Raw genomic sequence first — 23,045 nt, 5'->3', positions numbered from 1 at the left:
ATATTGTTTAATTGTGTAGAGCTATGGTTGTTGTGATGAAATGATGGTGGTGGTTTTGATGAAGATTGTGATGGAGAAGATTGTGATGGAGAAGATTGTGATGGAGAAGAAGATCATCCTGGAGCGAACTGTCGGCAGAATCCGAAAAAATGACCGCGCCTTCCTTTACTCTTTGGATGTGTCAAGTGCCAGGCAAGAAGCAGTTGGCGACGGGAAACCAAGGACATGCTCGTCTGGGGAAGGAGTTAACTGTATGACCTCAGCAAAATGATAACAGCGGCTTTGTCTGAAAGTTCGCATGTGTTTGCTCAAGTTTGGCATTCGTTCTATTCCTTGTTATGTAGTTACCTTACCTTTGGGTGTTGGTGCTGATGCCGTCAACCTTGTCACAGATAGCATGTCATAGTTCTCATGAATATGGGGCAAAGTAATAAGCTACCCTACAATGGATGAAATGTATTATTGCATATTAACCAAACCCTGCGCAACCAAGATCTTCGAGGCAAAAATAGGTACATAGGAAATGCCTTCCATTTGATGAAACAATAACGAAAGAAGAGCAAGCAGTTTGTGTGGTCGTATACGTTGCCTGTTTCTTTTTGAATTGTTTCTCTACTCCGAACGAGTAGGGCCACCTTTGCTCCTTTAAGGACACCAACGCTCCACGACAACGCCCTGGAGACGTTCCAATACGTCAAAGTCAAGACCCTCCTGACGAAAAGCGACAATAATCATTTCAAAGTCTCTTTCAAGAGCCCTGACAGTCCAATTAGCTTCATTGAGTCTCTGAATCTGAGGAACAGCATTTTGCGACACGAGAGGATCTGCCCAAGCGACATCGACCTTGCTCGTTTCGACCAAACGCCTCGCCAATTCGAGACCAGGGGAGTTGGCAAGATGCGACTGCCCGCGCTTGAAGCCAACGCCAACCACAAGGACGCGTGGTCGCAGGCCGTTCCTGTCAACACTGTAGAGACGCGTCACAGCGCGTTGTGCGATTTCGGAAGGACGATCGCGCATCTTCTCAGACGCTGCTCGCAGAAGAGGGAATTTGCTGTTGGAAAGCAAATACCATGGATTGACGGGAATGCAATGGCCGCCAACTCCAAGGCCTGGTGAGAATGGGAGGTAGCCAAATGGTTTAGTGGCAGCTGCGCGACACACTTCATACGGATCGATGTCATGGGGACCACAAGCATCCGCCATCTCATTGGCGTAGGCGATGCAAACCATACGCTGGCAATTCTCATACAGCTTCATCATCTCGGCGACTTCTGGCTTCGATACTGGCACAACATGATCGAAACTCTTCGAGTAGAGCCTCATGATAGCATCAAGCGACCCCGGGACCACGTCGTCAAGTCCAGACACAACCTTGGGTATGGAGTGGGCTGGCGGTTCGGCACGACCAGGGTCAACACGCTCAGGAGACATGCCCGCGAAGAACCCACGTTCTTTTGCAAGAGGACCAAGAAGAGCGCGCGTCATTCCCACTGCCACCGAACTCTCCACCACGACCACAGCGCCTTGACGACCGTAGAGCTTGACCACGCCTAGAGCACTCCGAAGGTATGATGAGTCGATCGTTTTGTGATCGATCAGAAGGGTCGGTACTGAGATGAGAAAGTGGGTGACTTCAGCAAGATCTGAAGGCTTGCATGTGAACTTGGCACGACTGCCGACGGGTTGCTTCTGAGTCAACTGTTGAGTTCGAGCTTCTGATACATCGTATCCAAGCACATCGTGGTTTTTTGAGAAAACGTCGACTAGATGCTCTCCAACATAACCGACCCCTATGACAGCAACAAGGGGCTCAGCAGTTGCATCAATGGGTTCGGTAACCGCGTTGAAGACATCTTCTGCCTCTGAAATTTCACTTGGAGGAGTGATGTCGTAGTATTCTCGACTGGAAATGTTCCACGACTTGGTGTCTGGTTCATGACTAACAAAAGGAAGCCCCTGGACAAGAAGGCTCTCGGCAAGAATCTGAGCCATGATGGTAACGATTGACAATCAACGAGTGAATGGGGTGAAGTGGAAAAAGATACAGAGAAATCATTCGGGTTCGATGGGAGCATATGTATCATCAATGGACGACTATGGGCTCGTATCGAGCGATCCCTCTACAATTCTTGCTTCACAACGCGACCGATGAATCGAGAACTTTTCCTTTCCGTTCAAATTCAACGGCTATACCTTGCGGCGTCAGGCCTCAGTAACCGGAACTTTCTTACACGATACTCCGAGCCTCAAGTGGAATCTTGGCCTACGACAGGAATTGCCCCTGAATAACTTGCCGCACGAATGCATCTGGCCACGCAATATCATTGCACCAACCAAGATGTGATTTTCAAGTCACAAAGACTGAAACTAGCAACAGCCACTCCGCTATCCCAACTCGAGAAAACTTGCGAGGGCCAATACAGCCTCACCGATGCCTTGGTTAATCCCCTGTATCCTATGCAGGAGTCAACTAGCCTGGAAGCACTGCATCCATTTCAGCTGACGTGCCTGAATTAACATCCTAGCTCAGTCAAATTGTTGTACAGGATGACGAGGGTATGTCGAGGTTGAAGATCAGTCAATTGTTACTCCATTTCGCGATACATTTCCACGGTCAGATATGTCAGCATACTGCGCCATGACTAATCTCTTGAAAAGCTTCTCGGCTCAATGGCTGGTACTCATTCTGGCTGGCTCGACAGCATGATCGCTCAAATTATTGCGTTGAAAGTGTGATTGAAGAACCAGGGGATGAAGCCTCAACTCAAGCTTGCGGGCTGTTGAGTATCGTCTCCGATGCCAAGACGGCTTCATAAGTATCCATGAAATTATTTAATGCGTTTTAAGGGAAAAGTTCAATCGCTTGAGGGCGATTGCATATGAGATGCTGGCAGTATGTTCACTGTGACACCGTGAAGGACAATATTAGGACCAGATTTTCAATGTGGGGTCAGAAACTCCCCCTCAACCCGACAGCGGAAAACGGAACAGCCTTGAACCTGGCAAGGCTATTTCGCCTGGGATGTTTACATGGCTTGCTGAAGTCGAGCTGAATGACGTTACACAAGCTGACGGAACGCGTCAGTTTCTTCCCGACGGGCATTAAGCTTACTGTCCCTGTTTCGTGTCCCGGGACGGCTCATATTTTTATCACGACAAGGATGCGAACAAACAAGCGTCTTCAAATCGGCAGCCAACCTTCCAAGCTATTCTGGACCTTGTGTAACGATACGCAAGAGACATTTAAATGGGACGAATACGAGAATATGCGCCAAGAAAAGCTCGGATAATCCGACTGGAAGACGCTGCAAAAGTAAGGATAGCTGCAGGTGACTCGCGTTTTTGGGTGTCTGGAGAAAGTTTCCTCCATGGACTTGAGGCTGATAGCAGATCCTGGATACTGCCCGTTCTTGTCAGCTAATCATCACAATCAAGGGCCAACACATCATATTGGTGTCGATGAGATTATTGAAACCTGAAGAAGCAATCACGTCCTGCTGCCCGGTGTGGCATCAATGGGTCAATATCTGCAGGTCGAATATTCTTCACATTGTCAAATCAGAGCGCTATCGACATGCAATTGCCCGAAAAGAAAGCAATAAATCAGAGACAGTGGCCTCACCTGATGATGGCTGGCTTGTTGGGGATGGCTTATATTGATCTCAACGTGGATCCTCATTGACCATTAGGTGACCTAGTATGAGGCCTAGGCTGCCGGGGCAGTACATTCAACTCGGCTAATGCTCTCTCGTGTTCAAGGTGCAGAATTTGGGCGTTCAAAGCCCTCTTAATCTTAAGTTGGATGTTTACCTCGCTCAGGAGCTGCAGTTACGCGTGCCCCATGTAGATAAACTCTCTCGAGGCTTCATACAACTACCCATCGGCCGCTCGCATTGCCACTCGTTCAACTCATCATTTTACCCTTCTTTGTTCCAAGTATATTGCCCCCGTTTCATTACTATCGTTCAAAATGAAAGCCAGCCTTCCCGTCACCCTTGCTTCCCTGTTGCTTCATGCAGGGACTGTTCTGTCTGGACCAGTCTTCGCAGCCGATGATCTTTTGTCATTGCGCGATTCGAAGTTGAGGAAACGTGCCGAGTGTGGTCTTGGGATTGGTTCGTGCAATCCTGGATCCTGTTGTTCAGAGAGTGGCTTCTGCGGAACAACCGGAGACTTTTGTGGTGGTTCTGCTTGCCAGCTCGAGTACAGCGATTCGTGTGATACTTTGTAAGTGCCATCTGAAGCTTGGGAATCACAGACAAGATCTTGTATCTTCCAAGTCCTCGTACTGCAGCAACGGACATGAAGCTGACGTGAAGACCAGTTTCGGGCCTCGTGGAAGCAGCACGGAAGGGATTTCTCGACCACAGCTTGGCAATGTCCCGTATGGTATGTTTTTGTATCAAAGCTAATGGCCGTATGCATTAATAGATGCTTACAGAAGAAACAGGCTCTGTGATCACAACTTGCACTACACCCGGTGTGATTGCTCTGACATTTGATGATGGCCCTCTCGACTACACCAATGACCTCTTGGATCTTTTGGGTGAGAGAGATGTCCATGCGACTTTCTTTGTGGCCGGTAACAACAGGGCCAAGGGGCATATTGATGACTCGTCCAACCCATGGCCCGCTGTGATGAGACGCATGTACTCTGCAGGCCATCACATTGCCAGCCACACTTGGACTCATCGCAATCTCAACGAGGTCAACAGCACCATCCGAAGATCTGAGATGATCTACAATGAGATGGCCTTCCAGAATCTCTTTGGTTGGATCCCGACCTACATGCGGGCGCCATACCTCGAGTGCAACGCCGCATCTGGCTGCCTCGATGAGATGTCCGAACTTGGCTACCATGTTGTGGACCAGAACATCGACACGAAGGACTACGAAAATGATAGCCCTGCGCTGATCCAGATCTCCAAGGATCGCTATTCTGCTGGAGTTTCATCCAACTCAGACAGAAACCAGTACATTGTTCTGGCACATGATGTCCATGATCAGACTGTTCACAATTTGACTGCGTTCATGATCGATACTGCCCAAGATCGTGGATACAGGCTTGTGACTGTCGGGGAATGCCTTGGTGACCCTCGGGAGAACTGGTACCGAACTGTTTCTCGAGGCCGAGATGTCACATCGACAGAGTCGGCTAACCCTACCCGAACTGTCCCTCCTACTAACGTGTCGGTGACAACAAACACTGCTACTGCAACTGCTACTGGTGGTCTTGTAATTTCCCCAAACCAGCAATGTGGTGGTAACACAGGCTATACTTGTCAGGGGTCAGCCTTCGGAAGCTGCTGTTCCTGGTATGGCTACTGGTACGTCTTCTCCACTCTATTTGTAAAGGTTTAGAGCTTGCTAACATTATCTAGTGGATCGAGTGAAAGCTACTGTGGAACAGGCTGTGATACAGATTTTGGGTCGTGCACGCCTTCCGGAAGTGACATTCACGACACCACCAACGGTCTTTGTGGTCCAGGTGTCAGGGCTTCATGCGGAAACTACGGTGACAAGACCTGCTGCTCTCAGTACGGGTTCTGGTGAGTACCCCTCCTAGTCCAAGATAACAGATGTAACTGACATGTACACAGCGGCAATAGTGCTGCTCACTGTGGAGCTGGTTGCCAGGGGGGCTTTGGAGAGTGTAACTGAGGTGCATGTTTATCCATCAATATGATGTTAATGCTGTGACTCAGACGGGAGAGGCTTGCGGAGAGGGTAAGACAGTGATAGCTGTCGGGATATTCTTGTTTACTTTCTTGTATCCTTCCAGGATCATTAATTGTCCACGTGTGGACCTCTTTAGCTGATATTTAGACTTAATTGGTATTGATTGACGGTAATTCTGCAATAAATCTTGTCGAGTTAATCTATCTTACATGCTTTCAGCTGAAAATGAGCTGCATGGAACTTTTTCCCGGTGAAAAATTCAGTCTTGCTGAAATTACGAGTCTGATGTCTCACAACATCAAACGTGCATTTAAACATGCAGAGCCTCCTGAAATAGAAACCCATGCAACTAGTCTGGGACTATATCCGCTGTATCACCACAAGAAACGCGTCACGGCCTCACCTTGGCCTGCATATATCAAATCTCGATTCTTACTGGATAAGCCTAACTTGCAAACGACCAACCAACGCAGCGTGATCGGCGTGGGGTTCCGCATCCCGAGTGTTACACAACATCTCGGGATGCTACTGGATGTAAGCAGTTACGCAACGGGGATATCTTGTCCGTGGCGGGGATGTTGGGAAGAAACTGGGATATGTAGGTGAAAGACCGGGATGCGTTTGTAGTGATGGGTGGGTGGGCAACTGGGCAATCGGGTTGCGGAGATCGTCTCGGTGAATCTTGCAGATTGCGTGCTGGGTTTGCTGGCAAAAGTGTGGCTGCATATAATGGCGCTTTTGTATAATGCGTTTGTTTGGTGGTGTGGATGGGTGGACTACTGCAGGTCCGGCCGTGTCTGTTCGGGTTGGGCCGTGGACTTAAGTTTAAGCTTGAAGCGGGATCTTGATATCCCACTGCAGGTGTTGTGGGAGAAGGTTCTGGATGGTGTTGAGGTATATTGTGAGTTTGAAGGTTGGAGTTTGGGGTGCTGATACTGAGGAACTCTTCAATGCTGGAACAATGCCTCATTCCATATGTTATTCTATCGTCTTCTTACAGTAACAGGTTCGGCTTGAGAATGCTATTCTTGAGCTGTCACTTATCCTGTCAAGCTGAGAGCCTCGTATTCTGCCATCTAGATCTTCCTCCTCTCTGCAAAGACCCGAAATACCAGATACACATACCCTGTTCCTTGCAGTGACATACCAATGCATCGAGGCCACTGTGATATAGACTCTCAACAAGTCAAAGATCCACGCATCGAGATTCCACAGGCCTCATCCCGAAATAATCGCCCCATACGGTTCGGGTGAGATTAACGGTGACACAACAAACCCAATTGCCAACAAGTCTCCCGCTGCCTTGGCTGCATACCAACCAAGCAAAAATCCGTTTCCCCTAACTCAGTAGACCATACCATGTCAAAAATAGCCCACGGGCCGAGCTGATATCCAAGGATCGTGCGTGTTGATCACTTTCACCCGTATGCAAGGTCTCCATTTCAGGACTATTACTTTTTTTTTATTATTTTTTTTTTTTCCAATTTTTGTAAAACTTGGTTTTCCCGTGATGGAAGCATTGGTCAGCGGAGATCCCGCGTCCCCCTCTCTCGTGTGCTGTCGTGTTAGGCTCGTGAGGACCAACGGTGAGGCTGGACGGCAGTGTGAGGCCTTTGTAATATTTGTTGTTTGAGGACTAGTCTTTTTGTGCTAGGGAGATCTTGCTATAGCTTCAATATCCCCCAGCTTAGAAAGTGGTTTCTTGTTCGATAGGAGATAAACTCATCACTCGCTTTTGGGTTCTGCTGGAAGGGTGTTCTTTCATCGGGTCTTTGACCTTGTCACTCGCTTTTGTCTCTCGTTACTCTTGTTACATTGGTCTACAAGCTCGGCTCCAGGGTTGCGATCATTTTCAGCTTCACTAGAACGGTGAGTCTTCTGAACCTGTGTCCTAGCATATACTAAACTCTCAGTCAACGCTTTCTGATCGAACGGTTCAAGTCAACAATCACAATGGCCAACCTCGTGCCTCCCGGTTCCGCCAGGGAATCATCCTCTTCGGAGGCAGGCAATACAATGTCCTTCAACAAAGGAAAAATGCCTGCTATGCCATATGGCGGTGGCCCTGGCCCTTCAACATCCCACGGGCAGATCCCACTGAGGCCAAGCGGAACAATATCGAGAGATTCAGTAAGTCCCCTTGAAACACTTACTCCTAAATTTCATCCTAACAGGCCACAGTCCGTTATTCGAGGTATCAACGGTGGCTTCCACCCAGGCGCCCAAACCCCAATGTCGGGCGTAACCCACGCCTCCTGGCTCACAAACAACGGCAACGAATCGAACCTCTCCTTCACATCATCCATCATGCAAGAAGAAGCCAAACTCCGCTGGGACTCTGACGAGGAACTCAAGAAGATGTCCAAGAGCATGCTCCGTCTTCAAAAATGGAGTCTCATCATTGGTCTCGCTTCTATCAACGGGGCTCTTATCTACGTTGGTTGGAAGTACTACCAGGTGTACTACTTCTTCCTCGTGCTCTTGAGCTCCAACACCGTTCTTCAGTCGTTTATGTGTATTTGCATCATTCTACACTGGTTTATTACGCATGTTCTTTTGGGATGGTGGAAGAGGGAGGAGAATGTCCCTGCTGAGCCGGAGAAGATGGTGTTGCTTCTGCCGTGCTATAATGAGACGTATGAGGAGTTGACAAGATCTCTTGATTCGCTTATTGCGCAGAAGAATATCGACAATCATCCTCGTGTTATTTTCATCGTTGTTGATGGTAACGTTCGTGGCCCGGGCATGGAGAAGACTACACAGGATTATCTCCTCCAGGATATCCTCGAGCCTGGTCCCTCTCGAACCTTTGAGAATGGATATCGTGCTCGGGACGGTTTGTTCATGCCTGTCAAGACACAAACTGGCTTCTACAAGGGTATTCCGTACGTCTTCGTTGGAAAGCGATACAACCAGGGCAAACGCGATAGTCTCTGCTTCGCACGCTCACTTATTTACCACTTCAAGCAACGCTCCGAGAACATCGTTACCATGTTCAACAATGAGCTGTTTGAATACATCGGCAACAACTTCATCAACGCTGGTCTTGATGATATCACCTACCTCTGTGGTATGGATGCTGATACTGTGTTTGATGAATACTGTATCTGGGAGATGATCAAGGAGATTCGCAAGAACCCAAAGCTCGTTGGTGTTTGTGGCCATGTCTGCGTCGACTTTGATGGTCACAACTGGGGATACTGGTCGCTGTACCAGTCTGTTGAGTATTCCCAAACTCAAGGCCTTCGACGCATGTTTCAGTCTCGCATCACTGGAAAAGTCAATTGTCTCCCTGGGTGCTGTCAACTCATTCGCGTTGATGAAGCTACCTTTGGCGATGCTGTTCTTCGCGAGCGCTTTGGATACTGTCCCAAGCCAAATGATATCATGACACAGCACATCATGGGTAACTACTCTGAAGACAGTATTCACGCCTCCATCATCTTTAGTCTCTTCCCCGGCAAACAAACCGCCCAAGCCCTCCGCGCTAAAGCCATGACGATTGTTCCCCAAGACTGGAAAGTCTTTCTCTCGCAGCGCAAGCGGTGGGCTTTGGGTAGTATCTCCAACGAATTTGTCATGATCTTCCGCCCCGGCATCATCCTCATTGAGCGTCTGCAGAGTCTCATCGCCGTTATCACATGGGCAATTACCCCTTTCATCATCGCCGCTTTTGTCGAACTCCTCATTGTCTTCGCCAAACGAGGCAGCGAAGTGATGCAAGACCCCGTGTTCCTCGGTCTCATCTGCGTATTATTCTTCCGCTATGTAAGTCACACTCTCGTTACCCCTGCAGCAAATCTCACGCCAAGAAAGCTTGGCTAACGTCTTTTTTGCAGCTTTACTCTTTTTGCATTGGCTTCTGGCTGCCTCGCAACAACCTCGAGCGCGCGCAATACTTTGTAGGCTATGTCATGCATCTCTTCACGTCGCCTTTTATTAACATCATTATTCTGGTTTATTCTCTGTTTCACTCTGATGACTTCAAGTGGGGTAAGACGCGTGAAGTTGTCAGGGGTGTTAACGAGAAGGATGGTGATGATGTTGGTGGCCGGGGCACACACTGAGGCTGGTGAATACCTCTGCATTTATCTTCTACATATTTTCTTGACTGGTGGGTTTGGGTTGATACGATATTGAGGGTGTTGAAAATAGACTGGAGTATACGGACCGGTCATCATTGTAATGTATATTTCTTGTTACAAAAGGATCAAAATATTGCATTTTCAGATACGGGAGAACCAATGATTTCAGAGATCTTAGTCTAAAGTGGCGCAACGATGAGACTCGAGGCCACCACGTGCTGTTAAGTTGCATTAGTTGACTGTTGACGACTGCGAATTGAGTGTGCCAAGATAAGCCCATCCGGTATCCGACAGCTTGGTCACTATCATGAAAGGAGAGGGTAACTTTACTATTCATGGTATCTCGACACGCCATAAACAACTTTGGGCGCAACAATCAGTTATCAAGGCCCTATCTTAGTGTCCTCATGATCACGGCATTCCTATCAGCGAGATAGACAACCCCGCCCGTCCCGTAGATAGCAGCAGGGACTTTTTATCTTGTTTGGGTATAGCTTCATTCTCACGAGCTACGCCGATCTCCATCGCCAACGGTTCCCCTCCTATTGGTTCCTCGGGACATGCCAGGACATGAAATCCGGGGGTGGATACACGCCAAGAGCAGCTGGTCAACAGCTCTTTTACGTTCGTGGAGCTCTTCTCATCTTAGCTTTTTCCCTCATGTAATGGCAATTATGAAAGGTCAAGCAAAGTCCCGCTCTGGCTGCAGGGCCTGCAAGAGCAAAAGGGTAAGAATATCCGGAGCAGCTTACCCTATTTCTCACTAACGCTGTGATGTGTTGTAGCTCAAGTGTGACGAGAGCAAGCCTAGCTGTAATAATTGTATTGCCAGGAAGATTAGTTGTCCGGGGTATCAGCAAACTCTCAAGTGGTCCACCAAATATGAGCGGCGAAAGGACAAGACGAGTGATCCACCTGGTTTCAACCAACTCGTCTTTGCTGCGTCTGAGTCGGTTCAACGTCGTGGTTCTGATGTGACGGTATCTCCACCTCAAAGCAGACGATCGTCTACCACTTCGCAACAAGCTTCAAGTCCTGCTACGGTGTCATCGAGTTCTGCAGTTTTGCCTGTCGATCCAAGCATTGTATGTCAAGAAGTCGAGGACATTAAGAGTACAGCCAGTGCAGCTACGAGTTGTGGCCAGCCATGCAATATTTCTCGACGCCGTTCAGCATTGACATCGCCTAACGTCGCGGACAATACGACGTCTTCAAACAAGATGCCCCTCATACTACTCCCCCAAGACCCAACGCCGAAGGCCCCCGAAGAGACCGAGGACCAAGCCGTCGCTCTCTACAGACGGCGCTCATCATGCTACAAAGCAATGCATACTCCAACAACCATCTCTGAACCATCAACATTCCTAATCGAGCTATGGTTCAAATCTGTCTGCGGCTCATGGGCAGCATACGACTCTCCAACCAATCCCTTCCGGCGGTTAGGATCCTCCCTTTGGGGCTCGTCAAGACCATTGTTCTACTCGCTTCAGAGCATGGCAGCTGCTTCTCTCACGCGCCGACAACCTCAGATCCAAGAAATCGCTGCATCAGCCCCGCGGATAGCGACCGAGGCTATAATCCAAGAGCTCAAAGATCTTTTCGCATCGCCGAATAGTGTCACCACAATACCTCACGCACTTGTCATATCACTGTTCTGTCTGAGCTCATCGCTTTGCTGGATGGATCACAAACAACTTGGTCTGCAATATCTACGACACGTGCGCGTAATACTAGCTCTCCTCGAAATGCGATCCGAGCACCTCTCAAAACAAGACCAAAGTCTGGTTGGCTTCTTCAAAGAATGCCTTATCTACGAAGAATCCGTCCGCAGCATCGTAACAAGCACCAAAGACGACATCAGCACGCTCACAGAATGGACGCCAGCGACATATCCACCGTATGACTTTGTTCTTCATCCCTGGACTGGTGTTCCACCAAAAATAATTGCTTTGTTTGGAAAGTCAATGTCGCTGTGTCGCAGATCGCGAGATACTTGGCGGAACTGCACTGCGCCGACGTATGAGGTGATGTGGCAGACAATGATCGACATTAATGAAGCGCAAATCCTCGAAGAGACGCTCTTGTCTGTGCAAGTGCCGAAGCTCATCAGCGACGCGGCAGATGCGTACACGAACAAGGGCCAGATCAATCTCGATTTACACCACGCAGCAGAGGTCTTTCGACTCTGCTCATTATTACAGCTTTACCAAACATTTCCAGATCTTGTGTCGAGAAGACTTCCCGAGAGGATCAACGGGAGTGTAACACAAGTTACATGGCCCACGTCACTCGCCCTTCACATCACAGGCCTCTTGTCCAACATCCCTGCCTCGTCGATCCGATGTCTGCAACCCCTGCTGTGTCTCGGAGTCGGCTCAGGATTGCGGTGTAAGACGGTCTGCGCTGAGGAAAAGCCACCGCAATTAGAGCTCCTAGACGCCACCCCCGAGGAGTGCTTACTGAGTGATGAAGACTCTAACCGGAAACATTTTGCAGACGTCAACTTGGCGCGTGAGTTTATCGTCGAGAGACTCAAAGGGTTTGGTAATGGTCCAGCTGCTGGTCCTATTGTTGTGCTGCGGGAGTTACTGCAGGCTGTGTGGTCGCATTATGATTGTGAAACAGTACCGGGGTCTGTTCATTGGCTTGATGTGATGGATGATTTAAAGTACGAGACTGTATTTGGTTAGATTTGAGGCCAAACGTAGCTCTATGTTTAATTGCTTAGTTCGATACCCAATTCCAAGCAGTCTCTTCCCTACTCTTAGCCTCAGACTCAGGCGGTAGGTTCACAAGGGGATGCAATAAAACTCAGGACCTCTAACCTAGGTGACAAAAAGCTTTAGGTAAATTTAGGTAAACTTAGTGTAGTTTAGCATATGTATAGAGGATCTTAGACTAAGTATTTTTAACACCTCAGCTTAATGTCAGAAGTCACAGAGCCAACCACCGGCACATCATAGACTATCTCTCCAAGATCCCTGTGATGGTCAATCGAACTTCCCGTCTTGGCGGCCGCATTCCGCTCAGCTGCGCCCACCATCAGAGACACAAACACTCCTCGCAGGGTTAATACTGGGATCTCTTATCTTGTCACCGACACGGACCATTCCTTATCAGGGTTGAGTTACCGTGCAGAAACCCAGCGGATTGGTCTGCGCGCGGGGTAGAGCAGCGCCCGTGATAGCTACACCACACTAACACATTCTAGGCAAAAATGTCCCGGCTACAAGTAGAATCTGGGGAAGGGGGGGATGCTCGTGATATCACCGTGTAGTAGGCGTCACAGAAGGTTTAATTTATTGATAAGGGTGTGTGTGTGTGTGTCTAAGGTAGTTTATAATACAATGCTGCCGCCGCACGTTTTATGTCAACGTCAACTTCAATTCCCCCTGCTTCATCATACCTAATTGTTATTTATTGTTACCGTCGATATGAATAACGCGGAGAAAGGTGTATCAGAAAAGGGGAGTGATCATGAGCAGGCAAAGAACTATGATCACGCCGTTGGCGACGCTGGCGATGCCGCGGACCTGACGGCGCTTGGATACAAGCCCGAACTCAAGCGTAACCGATCAATGTTTACCCTTCTTTTCCAATCATTAGCCATTGCTGCTGTAAGTCTCCCCCAGATCCATCACTTACATACAGTAGCTAATTGATGATAGATCCCCTATGGCTTCGGTGCACCGCTCATCAACTCCGTCTACGGCGGTGGTCAACTAACCATGTTTCTCGGCTGGATCATCGTCTGCATTCTCGACGAGTGCATCGCCATCTCACTAGGCGAACTCGCTGCGCGATGGCCTACATCCGCTGGTCCCTACTACTGGTCTTTCCAGATCGCGTCGCCAAAGTACAGAACTGTCCTGTCCTTCATCACCGGCTGGACATGGCTTGTTGGAAACTGGACCATCACGTTATCCGTCAACTTTGGTTTCGCCTCGCTTCTTGCTGGAGGTATTAGCATCTTCTTGCCCGACTACGACTGGCAGCCATGGAAGCTCGTGTTGATCTTCTACGGACTTTGTGTGTTTACCTTCTTCATCGTCGCATTTGGCAACAAATTCCTTCCTACCGTGGATACGTTCTGTGCTGCTTTCACGGCTATTACCATCTTCATCGTTTGTGTTTGTCTGTCGACCAAGGCAGATAAGGGCAGGCATTCGGCAAGCTACACACTTGTGAGTACGGAAGTCTCCGATCAATCGCTTGTTAACTAACCAAACCAGGGCAACTTTGATCCCAATCTATCAGGCTGGGGAAACTTTGGCTTCTGGATCGGTGCTTTGCCATCAGCGTATACGTTCTCCGCTATCGGCATGATCACTTCCATGGCTGAAGAATGTGGTGACGTTACAGTCAAGCTCCCAAGAGCTCTCGCCCTCTGCGTCCCCGTCGGCGGCATCGCAGGCTTGTTCTTCGTAAGTCACACCTGATCTCCCTTGCACATTAATCCTCTGACAAGGACTAGATCATCCCCATCTGCGCAACCCTACCCCCTCTAGAAGAACTCCTTGCCGCACCACTAGGCCAGGTCCTCCCCATGATCTTCTATCAAGTAATGGGCAACCAGGCCGGCGGAATCGCCCTTACCGCACTGGTCCTCATCATCACCCTGTTCTGCTCCATCTCCATCACAGTCGCCGCCTCACGAACAACCTGGGCTTTCGCACGCGACGAAGCTATTCCCCTCTCTCGAATCTGGTCAAAAGTCAGCGAGCGACACGGAACGCCCATCATGGCTCTCCTCCTTACGACTATCATCGAGATGCTTCTGGGTCTCATCTACCTCGGCTCAAGCTCTGCCTTCAACGCTTTTATCGCCGTCGGTGTCATTGGTCTCGCTAGCTCGTATGGCATTCCAATTTTACTGTCCATGCTCACTAATCGAGCTGGAGTCAACACGGCGCCCTGGACTTTCGGCAAGCAGATTGGTTGGGTCATCAACCTCTTGGCTCTCGCCTGGATCTGCTTTGAGATGATTTTGTTCTGTATGCCTGTTGCTATCCCTGTCAATGCTGTCACGATGAACTACGCCGTCGTTGTGTTCTTTGGCTTTATGGCGATGTCGGCGGTTTGGTATGTTGTGCATGCTAGACATGTGTATAAGGGACCACCAGAATCCGACGGCCTTAGCAAGTAGGATGGGGCTTTTAGAGGTTGAGATCGTTTCTCATGTTTCCAACGGGCATTGTCCCCTGTTGTCTTGTATATACTTGTAGTTATCATCAATCATAATGTCAACCCAAACATTTCAGATGCCCTATCTATACCAACGTGTCTCCCTATGTGATCATCGTATTTGATCAGCTCTCGCAAGATACTCGGGCGTATATCGTCCACTCTCTCCCCTGCCACTAAACTCCTCCATATCTCCCTCCTGAACATCAGCCAAATACCTATCAAACTTATCTGCGACGTCAATCGCCCTCTTCAGATGCGCAAACGTCATCTTCTTCCTTTTGTACTTAGCCAACTGCCTCCCTGTTGTAATAGAATTACGAATTTGCCGTCCGTTCATAGGATACTTCGCCAGCTCTTCCAGATATAACTCAATATCATCAAAGTCTATACTTTCTTCCTCACCAAGGCTCTTCAACCTAACCAGGAAGTTCTTCCAGATTTGTAATCGCTGGTAATCCTTCAACTTCTCATACCGCAAAGCCAGCTGGATACGTGATTTGAAGGCCTCGTCAAATGTCCCCACGCGATTCGTCGTCAAAATAAGAATACCCTCATAGTACTCCAAAGCTCGAAGGAATACAGACACTAACGCATTCCTCTTCAAGTCTTGCAAAGTGCGCTGTTCGAGAAAGACTTCTGCTTCATCAAGAAGAACAACACAGTCCCAAACCTTGCCTAGATGGAAAACAGATTCGAGATACTTCTCTACGTCTGCAGGCTCAGTGCCAATATCTCCGCACGTAACTGGATATAGAGGCTTCTTGGCGATTTCAGCCACAGACTCAGCTGTGAATGTCTTACCTGTTCCTGGTGACCCGTGCAGGAGCATGATGAGACCGCTGCCTTTGCTTTCGATAAGATCTGTGTTTTTCTCGGCATCGAGTTGGTTGGTCACTAGAGCCAGGACAAGCTCCTTCATAGCTTCGTCAGCGACCAGGCTTTTGAAAGCCTCCTTGTTCCAACTGACGTCTCGAATTCGATCGACCTCGAGGTCAACTGCATTTCCATAAGTATCTCGTTCTCAGCTCATCATTCCAAGAAATTTGCTTACTCCATTTCTTACGCCGCAAGTCAAAACCCGGGATCAGTTTAGGGAACAGGTAGATCTCTGGCTCCTCAGGCTCGCTTCCATCCTTTGGCAAGTTAGGCTTTCGACCTGATATATAGCCTTCTTGTCTCATGTAGCTGCTTCCTGGATGGAGTTCTTTGTAGGTATCAAAGTCCACCATAAACCGTTGTCCCTGCTGTGTTTCAGTACAATGTGCCAGCTCGAGTGAAGCTTCCTTACCGCTTGTATCCTATCGGAATCACTGCCTTCATATGAGATGAGCGTCTTCTCACGCAACTTCCAGAACCTCTTGCCTCGTTGTCTCAATATCTCTTTTACCTTTGGCTTTGCATATGACAACGGTATAACATTGAGATCCGTGATGTTGATCTCCCCACCTCTATACTTGGGTGGAAAGTCAATTAACAGCTCCTTGTCAACAGCAAAGAACTTTCCTGCATATCCGTAAGACCGCGTTTCCACAATCCAAGTATGTATGCCCTGCTTCTCTTGGTCCTTGTCTGAGTCTTCTGATTTCTTCTTCTGTTTGTGAGGAGCTGGTCGAGTGGTAGCAACGCGTCCACTGTATCTGCCATTCTTGTTTGCGACGAGGGTATCTCCTGGACGTATCAAAAACTCAATGGAATCGCTCGAGACCTTTCCTCTCTTGAACTGGTCGTCGATTTGGTCATAAAGTGGTGCAAAGTTACTCTCTATCCATTCAACGAGAAGTCCAACCAACTGGCCGTGTCTCTGTGATAGTGCCTCCATCTTGAAGCTCGTTCGGCAGTGATACCACCAGAGATGGGGGTCTTGCAAGCTGCTCATCTCGTACACATACGGAAAGTCGTCGCTCATTGAAGGGAAGAGCTCGAATAAGGCCTCGACTGCCTCAACCATCTCTTCCGTCACCAGAACAACATCCTGGCTGGCTGGCTCTGGTTCAGGAAGGGGTTGCTTTGCTCTCTTAGCAGCATTTACTGCGTCGTATTGGTAGTCCACAGAGTAATATTTGTAGACGATGAGTGATGCGCCTTGTTCTTCAGCGTAGTCACCAGGGTCTGTAATGGGGAATCGACCCCTGAGGTCGACATCGTCGCCATAAACTACCCACTCAGGAGGAGAAAGATAGACTGTCCGGCTTCTTTCGTCGACGCTGTCGTCATCGAGCTCAATTCTTTCCAGACAATAGAAGAGCTGAACTTTAGCAGGCGATTCCGTGGTAACAGTTGAAGCGTTGTCCGCATCTTCACGAAGGGTGGTGTTTTCTTCTTCCAACTCCTCAACACGTTGAATTAATGCCTGCAATGTGTTCTCATCGACAAGAATCTGGTGGGAAGAAATATCCTCTCCAGTAACTTCGGCAAAGTCATGAGATCCTTCCTCCTGTATCTGAGAAAGCCCGAGAGACTCATTTGTCTTTCCCACGTTAGATGGCCCGCTTCCATGCTGAAGCTCAACGGCGCCTACAGGCATGACATTTGGCTCTGAAAGCTTTGCATGTGCTTCTGCTTGCTCTTTATTGGTTTTGGTGAATGTTGGGATACGATAGCTTCGAGTTGCTGCGTAGCGGACTGGGACAGGCACAGGACCTAGGGGTTGGGGTGGTGGTGGTGGTGGTACGTAGTTGTTGAGGCCATTGACACCATTTGTTATGATTGGCCCATTGTCTATAGCTGCAAACTTGTCTCTGTTACTAGCTCCTATAGAGTCTTCAGAGATGGTGTAATGTGTCTGAGCGGGCTTGACAACGGGTGGTATAGGTGATGGTTGAGGCTGAGCTATCTGTGGGTAGCCCGGGGGAGGCGGTATAGGTGGAGCATTAGGATTGACCCCCCATTCACTCGGAGGAGCAACTGGAGGAGGCGGAGGAGGTGGCATCACCTGCACTTGATTGCGGGGAGACCTGGGGAGGACCATGGGAGGAGGAGGTGGTGGAATTCTTCCTTTCGGAGCCTTTTGAGGATACTTTATCCTAGTATTTGAAGGCGCAGGGCGAGGTCTCCGAGGAAGCGCCAACATTGAGGGTCTCGCAAACAATGCCCCCTCCCTTCTCAGAAGTCGACTGAGCTGCTGGTGGATGTCTTCTTCCTCACTATCATCCTTGTCCTTATCCTTATCCTTGTCTTTGTCCTTCTTGTTCTTGGGGAGGGGCGATACGCTTCTTGTTGGTGAGTCCATGATTTGTTAGGTATTTTGAGATATAGTGATTATGAGATGAAATGAGGAGGTGTTGAGGTGAGAATGTATCAGGCTGAGGAGTTTAGACTCAGCCGCAAAAGTGCCTGACAAGGGTGCATGCATGAAGCTGCAGGGTGTGTCATCTTGATTATGCCTCATGATTGCTCAGCCTCCAGCGCCTCCTCTCTACCTCTGCCGTTGGCCTCTGAGACTCGATTTCAAATATCTTCCAAAAAAGGATATTCGCTATCGGAATTTATCTCAATATCCTCTACCGCCATGTCCGTTGACCAAGTCTTTCAGTCATGGTACAAGGGCGATGATGCGAGTAAGTAATCACTAGCCAATAAGACACTTCATACAAGCTTACTCTGTCAGATAAAGCGGATATAGCGCAAGAGGCCTTCAAGTCGGTTAAGAAACACTTCGAGCAGAGCAATTCATTAAGTAGTGACGAGAAGGCTCTTTTGGGGAAGAAGTCATCGTTACAAGATGTTGAAAAGGCAGTTAGCGATGCTTTCGCGAAGTATGAGGCTAAGAGCGAAGCCTCGAAAACACGGAAATGGCTATTGAAAGCTTCTGAATCAATATGCCATTATGGCCAAGTACTCGATGTCTTTGTTCAGCATCATCCTGAATACGTCTCATTAGCCTGGGGACTAATGAAGTTGATGTTTATTGTAAGTTAACTTAGTCTTCATCCCGAATCCTGACATCTCACCACAGTATTATAGAGCGTGGTCAATCATGGCGAGACGCTCAAATTGTTGTCAAAGTCGCTTTTTGAGGTGGCACAGCGTCTTCCGCGCATCGAACATCTTTCCGCCCTGTATCCGACCAAGAACATGAAGCTAGCCATCGAAAGCCTCTACTCTGGTATAATGGAGTTTCTACTCATAGCTCACTCGTGGTGCAATGAGTCAAGGTTCAAGCATATTTACCACAGCTTCACAAGGCCACACGAGTTGCGCTACAGCGATCTCTTGCAGAGGATTGAAACTTGCACGGGCAACATCAACGAACTTGCAACCGTGGGATCACAAACTGAGCTTCGAGTTATGCACAACACCCAGTCATCAAAGCTAAACGAAATCATCTTAAGTTTGCAAACCAGTGAGAAGACTAGACAAGCACAGATAGATGGCCTCAATTGCGCTATCTCAAGATTGGAGATATCGAGTCGAGATCATGACAGGAAGCTCGACTTGATCATGCAATGGCTTGAGGCTTCTGGGTTGACAATTAACGACTTGTTGACAAAGATAGAGAGTATGTTGCATTCCAATATTAGTGCGGGATCTTTTTACTGACTTATATCAAGCTTTCCACTCTATTCAGACAAGTTCACAGATAGATACCAACCAAAAGCTCTCTTCTCTGCAGTTATCCCAAGCATTGGCAACCTTTTCTCAGAGCCTTGAAGATCCCAAGTCCTTGTATAAACACCACCTATTCCTTCGCAATCGACGGGCGTCGGGCAGAGGAGTAGCAATCTCCACCAACGAGTTCTGGTTATCGCCCAAGCTTGCCAAATGGTCCTCTTGTCCACATTCTTCCCTCACTATCATCAGAGGCAGTTTCACGACCCGTTGGGCGATCCAGGATTTTGCTATAGATATCATACAGGCAGTCACCATGATGAACATACCAGCTATTTGGGTATTGGGTAGCGCAACCAAGACGAGCCCCAATGCGATGCTGAGTCCTGCCGACTTAGTGAGGTACCTGACTTACCAAGCGCTACAAATCGAGGGAACAGTTACGACAGAAAAGCAGATGTCATTGCGACATTCGCAACTCGAGGAAGCGAAAACTAGTCAAGACTGGCTTGCACTCTTCAAGTTGATCATGCAAGACTTGGGAGGTCAGATCTATATCATCATTGACCTTGCGACTGTGGGCTCTGGTGCGAAAGGATCTGGCCAAGTCAACTTGATCTACCAACTGAACGAAATGTTGGAAGACCTGGGTAACAAGAGACTACACAAAGGATCACAAACAAGAATTAAGATTATCTTGCTTGCCTATGAGTATAATTGGATGAGCTTGATCCCAAGGGACATTTATGATCGGCTTGTTCCAGTTAAGATATCAGGAACTAAAGGATTGCAAGGAAGAAGAAGGCGGACAGCTGTTAATACAAGAATTTTTTCGAGACAGAGAGATACACATTAGGTAGATACATGCCATGCCTACAATCTGCTACATAGCCCCAATCTCGAAGTGCATTTAGACACCCTTGCAAGTGTAAGGTGGCAGGGCTGTGACGAAATAACAATATTGTATTTTATGTGGCGTGCTCTGCCTACCTAGGCAATTACAGTGATCTTTAACGCCTAGTCACATGATGAGCTGCATAAATGCGACAACTTTGGGGTCAGATTGATATACGATGATGTAGCAATAAATAAAACTTTCGGCTTGTCTTTGAAACAGATCTCGAATATGTTGTCGCGTGTCTCATTATGCGAATATTGCTCGCTGATTCCTCTAGATCTAAGGGTACTGAACACGGATGCGAACCTTAGCCACGGATGGTCCCTCGGGACTGGTATTCGTATCAAGAACAGTTCGTGTCCATTATGCCGCCTTGTCGTATCTCACTGGGACGCAGACTTCATCGCTTCTTCGTCCACCGTTGAGGTTAAGCTTTATTGGGTATTGGGGCCTGCCGGTCGTCAGGGTTTCTGGACTGTTAAGGCTCGACCTGATACCCTTATTTGCTTCAGTTCAGGCATGGAGACGTCTGGTCAACCTAATCCCACCTTGGAATTCTTTCTTGAGCCGTGGACAGGCCCTATGGTGTACACTTCTAGGATGTTACGCTGGATCTCATCTTGCGAAAAACTCCATCACTCGATATGTGCGATGCCGACAAACTTACCTTTTCCCGAGGCATTCCCTGGTCTCCGCGTCGTCCGCTTCATCGATATCGAGGACCAGTGTATCGTAGAAATGGCGAGGGTTGAGAGGTATATCGCTTTGAGCTATGTATGGGGAGCTGTGGCAAACTTTCGACTCACCAAGGCGAATCGAACGACGCTCCTCATGCGCGGATCCCTAGAAAGGGTCTTCAATATGCTTCCAAACACAATAAAAGACGCTATCACTTTGACAAGGCGTCTTAAGTGCCGATATCTATGGGTTGACGCGCTTTGCTTGCTTCAAAATGACACCAATGATTTGGAGCTAGGCGTCAATGTTATGGACCTTGTCTACGAGAGAGCTTGGTTGACAGTTGTCGCAGCTTGTGGTCACGATGCTAACGCACGACTCCCCGGTGTGCGGGAAGGGACTAGGGTTGGTTCTCACAACACATCCGAGATTGTGCCCGGCGTCCAGATGGGAATTGTGGCAGGTTTAGACGGACTGCTCAAACGCTCAGTCTATGGCTCCAGAGCATGGACGTAAGTCTCCTATGCAATTATTATTACTCAAGAATTCTAATTGGATGCAGTTTTAAAGAGCACGTACTATCTCGCCGAGTTCTCTACTTCATTGACAACAAGGTCTTCTTTCGTTGCCGTGCAGCAGAGCATGCCGAGCACTTTGTAGACGACCTATCACAACCCTTGGTTGACTCGACATCGAGATCTCTGCTTCCGAGTGACGTGCTCATGAATGACCCGGCGTTCAGTTTATCGATAATGCTCTTCTACTATACCAAAAGGGTCTTGACAAACCAGAACGACGCATCACGGGCGATGGCTGGCATTACCAGGCGAATTGCAGAGCGAATGAAGTGTGAATTCTTCCAGGGCCTTCCAGCAGCCATGTTTGACCTTTTTATCACATTCCTTGCATGCGGCACCACTATCCACAGGCGCTCTACATTTCCAAGTTACTCGTGGACAGGCTGGCGCGGTTCTGTCGATGTGGACTTACAACTTTCTAATGAGAGTATGAGTTGGCCCGAGAACATCAACATTTGGCTCACGGACAGGACGTGGATCATATGGTATAAGCGGAACTCTTCTGGCATTGCTAGTCTTGTCTGGGATCCGGATGCAAACCCATCATTCCCATTGTTAGATTTACGCTATGCGGGATATCGTTACCGACGCCCTTTCTCTGTCGGTAGACATGTTCCCCGACGGCTGGACACAAGGCGAACAATGCCGACCGAACAAGTGTCATTCTCTCGGGGATTGCCATCTTACCCCATCCTACAGTTCTGGACCCTTTCTTTGTTCTACAGAATCTCTGGCGTTGATGTTTTTAGGGCCACTGGATATCTTCAAGATTCTAACAACAAGAAGTGCGGTTTTGTTTGGCTGGATGGCTTTGAAGAAACGGAATTCTTTGAATCGCGCGCCCCCTTTGAGATCATACTTCTTTCCGAGGCATCACACCACAAATCTTTGGCCTACTCTTTGGTACAGTGGCAGTATCAGTACCCTCTAGCAGCAGGTCAATGGAATTATTATAATATCATGATTCTCGAGTGGCACGGCGGAATAGCTGAAAGGCGAGGTTTTGGTCTGCTTCACCAAGGGGCTGTTGAGTTTAGCCTAGCTCCTGGTCCGTCTTGGAAGGAAATATTTCTGGCATAGAACCTCGAATCCATGATAGATTATATTCGAGTAAAGACTGCACTGGTATCCAAAAGATAGACTTACAAGGAGAACGATCGTGAAATATTCCATGGCAAAGTTAGGTTTAGTAGAGGCTTATGCACGGCATGAAGGTAAGGAAGAGTTACCATTCAGAGATTACAGCCTCGCTTTTTTGTCTTGCTAAGACCTCTTGATACGGAAGGACTTAGGTTGTCGGTAACAAATTGATGCATTGGGTTTCACATTGTCGTGTTAGAAGTCGTATCCTTCAAGAAGAGGGCACTCCAAGTCTAGACACTGCTTTTG

At 48.3% G+C, this 23,045-nt stretch overlaps 7 protein-coding genes across 7 annotated transcripts; 5 read left to right on the top strand and 2 right to left on the bottom strand.

Annotated features, from left to right (window-relative positions):
• Positions 1-645: 645 nt before the first annotated feature.
• FSUBG_420 (NDP-n-acetyl-D-galactosaminuronic acid dehydrogenase) lies at positions 646-1,995 on the bottom strand (the record flags this gene model as incomplete). Its single annotated transcript, XM_036682164.1, has 1 exon — positions 646-1,995. The coding sequence occupies one exon, from the start codon at positions 1,993-1,995 to the stop codon at positions 646-648; it is 1,350 nt and encodes a 449-aa protein (XP_036543943.1).
• Positions 1,996-3,973: 1,978 nt separating this feature from the next.
• On the top strand, positions 3,974-5,664 carry FSUBG_419 (chitin binding protein; the record flags this gene model as incomplete). Its single annotated transcript, XM_036682152.1, has 5 exons — positions 3,974-4,230; positions 4,328-4,392; positions 4,445-5,330; positions 5,385-5,552; positions 5,604-5,664. The coding sequence occupies 5 exons, from the start codon at positions 3,974-3,976 to the stop codon at positions 5,662-5,664; spliced, it is 1,437 nt and encodes a 478-aa protein (XP_036543942.1).
• A 1,971-nt stretch (positions 5,665-7,635) lies between these two features.
• Positions 7,636-9,749, top strand: FSUBG_418 (chitin synthase 6; the record flags this gene model as incomplete). Its single annotated transcript, XM_036682141.1, has 3 exons — positions 7,636-7,812; positions 7,864-9,450; positions 9,522-9,749. The coding sequence occupies 3 exons, from the start codon at positions 7,636-7,638 to the stop codon at positions 9,747-9,749; spliced, it is 1,992 nt and encodes a 663-aa protein (XP_036543941.1).
• Positions 9,750-10,441: 692 nt separating this feature from the next.
• FSUBG_417 (uncharacterized protein) lies at positions 10,442-12,457 on the top strand (the record flags this gene model as incomplete). The annotated part of the gene is made up of 2 exons (XM_036682130.1): positions 10,442-10,495; positions 10,553-12,457. The coding sequence occupies 2 exons, from the start codon at positions 10,442-10,444 to the stop codon at positions 12,455-12,457; spliced, it is 1,959 nt and encodes a 652-aa protein (XP_036543940.1).
• Positions 12,458-13,201: 744 nt separating this feature from the next.
• FSUBG_416 (GABA permease) lies at positions 13,202-14,913 on the top strand (the record flags this gene model as incomplete). Its single annotated transcript, XM_036682119.1, has 4 exons — positions 13,202-13,384; positions 13,436-13,951; positions 14,000-14,191; positions 14,242-14,913. The coding sequence occupies 4 exons, from the start codon at positions 13,202-13,204 to the stop codon at positions 14,911-14,913; spliced, it is 1,563 nt and encodes a 520-aa protein (XP_036543939.1).
• A 150-nt stretch (positions 14,914-15,063) lies between these two features.
• On the bottom strand, positions 15,064-18,183 carry FSUBG_415 (TOB3 (member of AAA-ATPase family); the record flags this gene model as incomplete). The annotated part of the gene is made up of 3 exons (XM_036682108.1): positions 15,064-15,950; positions 16,006-16,195; positions 16,243-18,183. The coding sequence occupies 3 exons, from the start codon at positions 18,181-18,183 to the stop codon at positions 15,064-15,066; spliced, it is 3,018 nt and encodes a 1,005-aa protein (XP_036543938.1).
• A 279-nt stretch (positions 18,184-18,462) lies between these two features.
• On the top strand, positions 18,463-22,736 carry FSUBG_414 (uncharacterized protein; the record flags this gene model as incomplete). The annotated part of the gene is made up of 6 exons (XM_036682097.1): positions 18,463-18,511; positions 18,562-18,863; positions 18,918-19,452; positions 19,505-20,152; positions 20,678-21,590; positions 21,641-22,736. The coding sequence occupies 6 exons, from the start codon at positions 18,463-18,465 to the stop codon at positions 22,734-22,736; spliced, it is 3,543 nt and encodes a 1,180-aa protein (XP_036543937.1).
• Positions 22,737-23,045: the final 309 nt, after the last annotated feature.

This window comes from Fusarium subglutinans (assembly GCF_013396075.1).
Source record: "Fusarium subglutinans strain NRRL 66333 chromosome Unknown NRRL66333_c0000002, whole genome shotgun sequence".
Classification (NCBI taxonomy): domain Eukaryota; kingdom Fungi; phylum Ascomycota; class Sordariomycetes; order Hypocreales; family Nectriaceae; genus Fusarium; species Fusarium subglutinans.
This window is presented reverse-complemented; position numbering and strand designations above follow the sequence as displayed.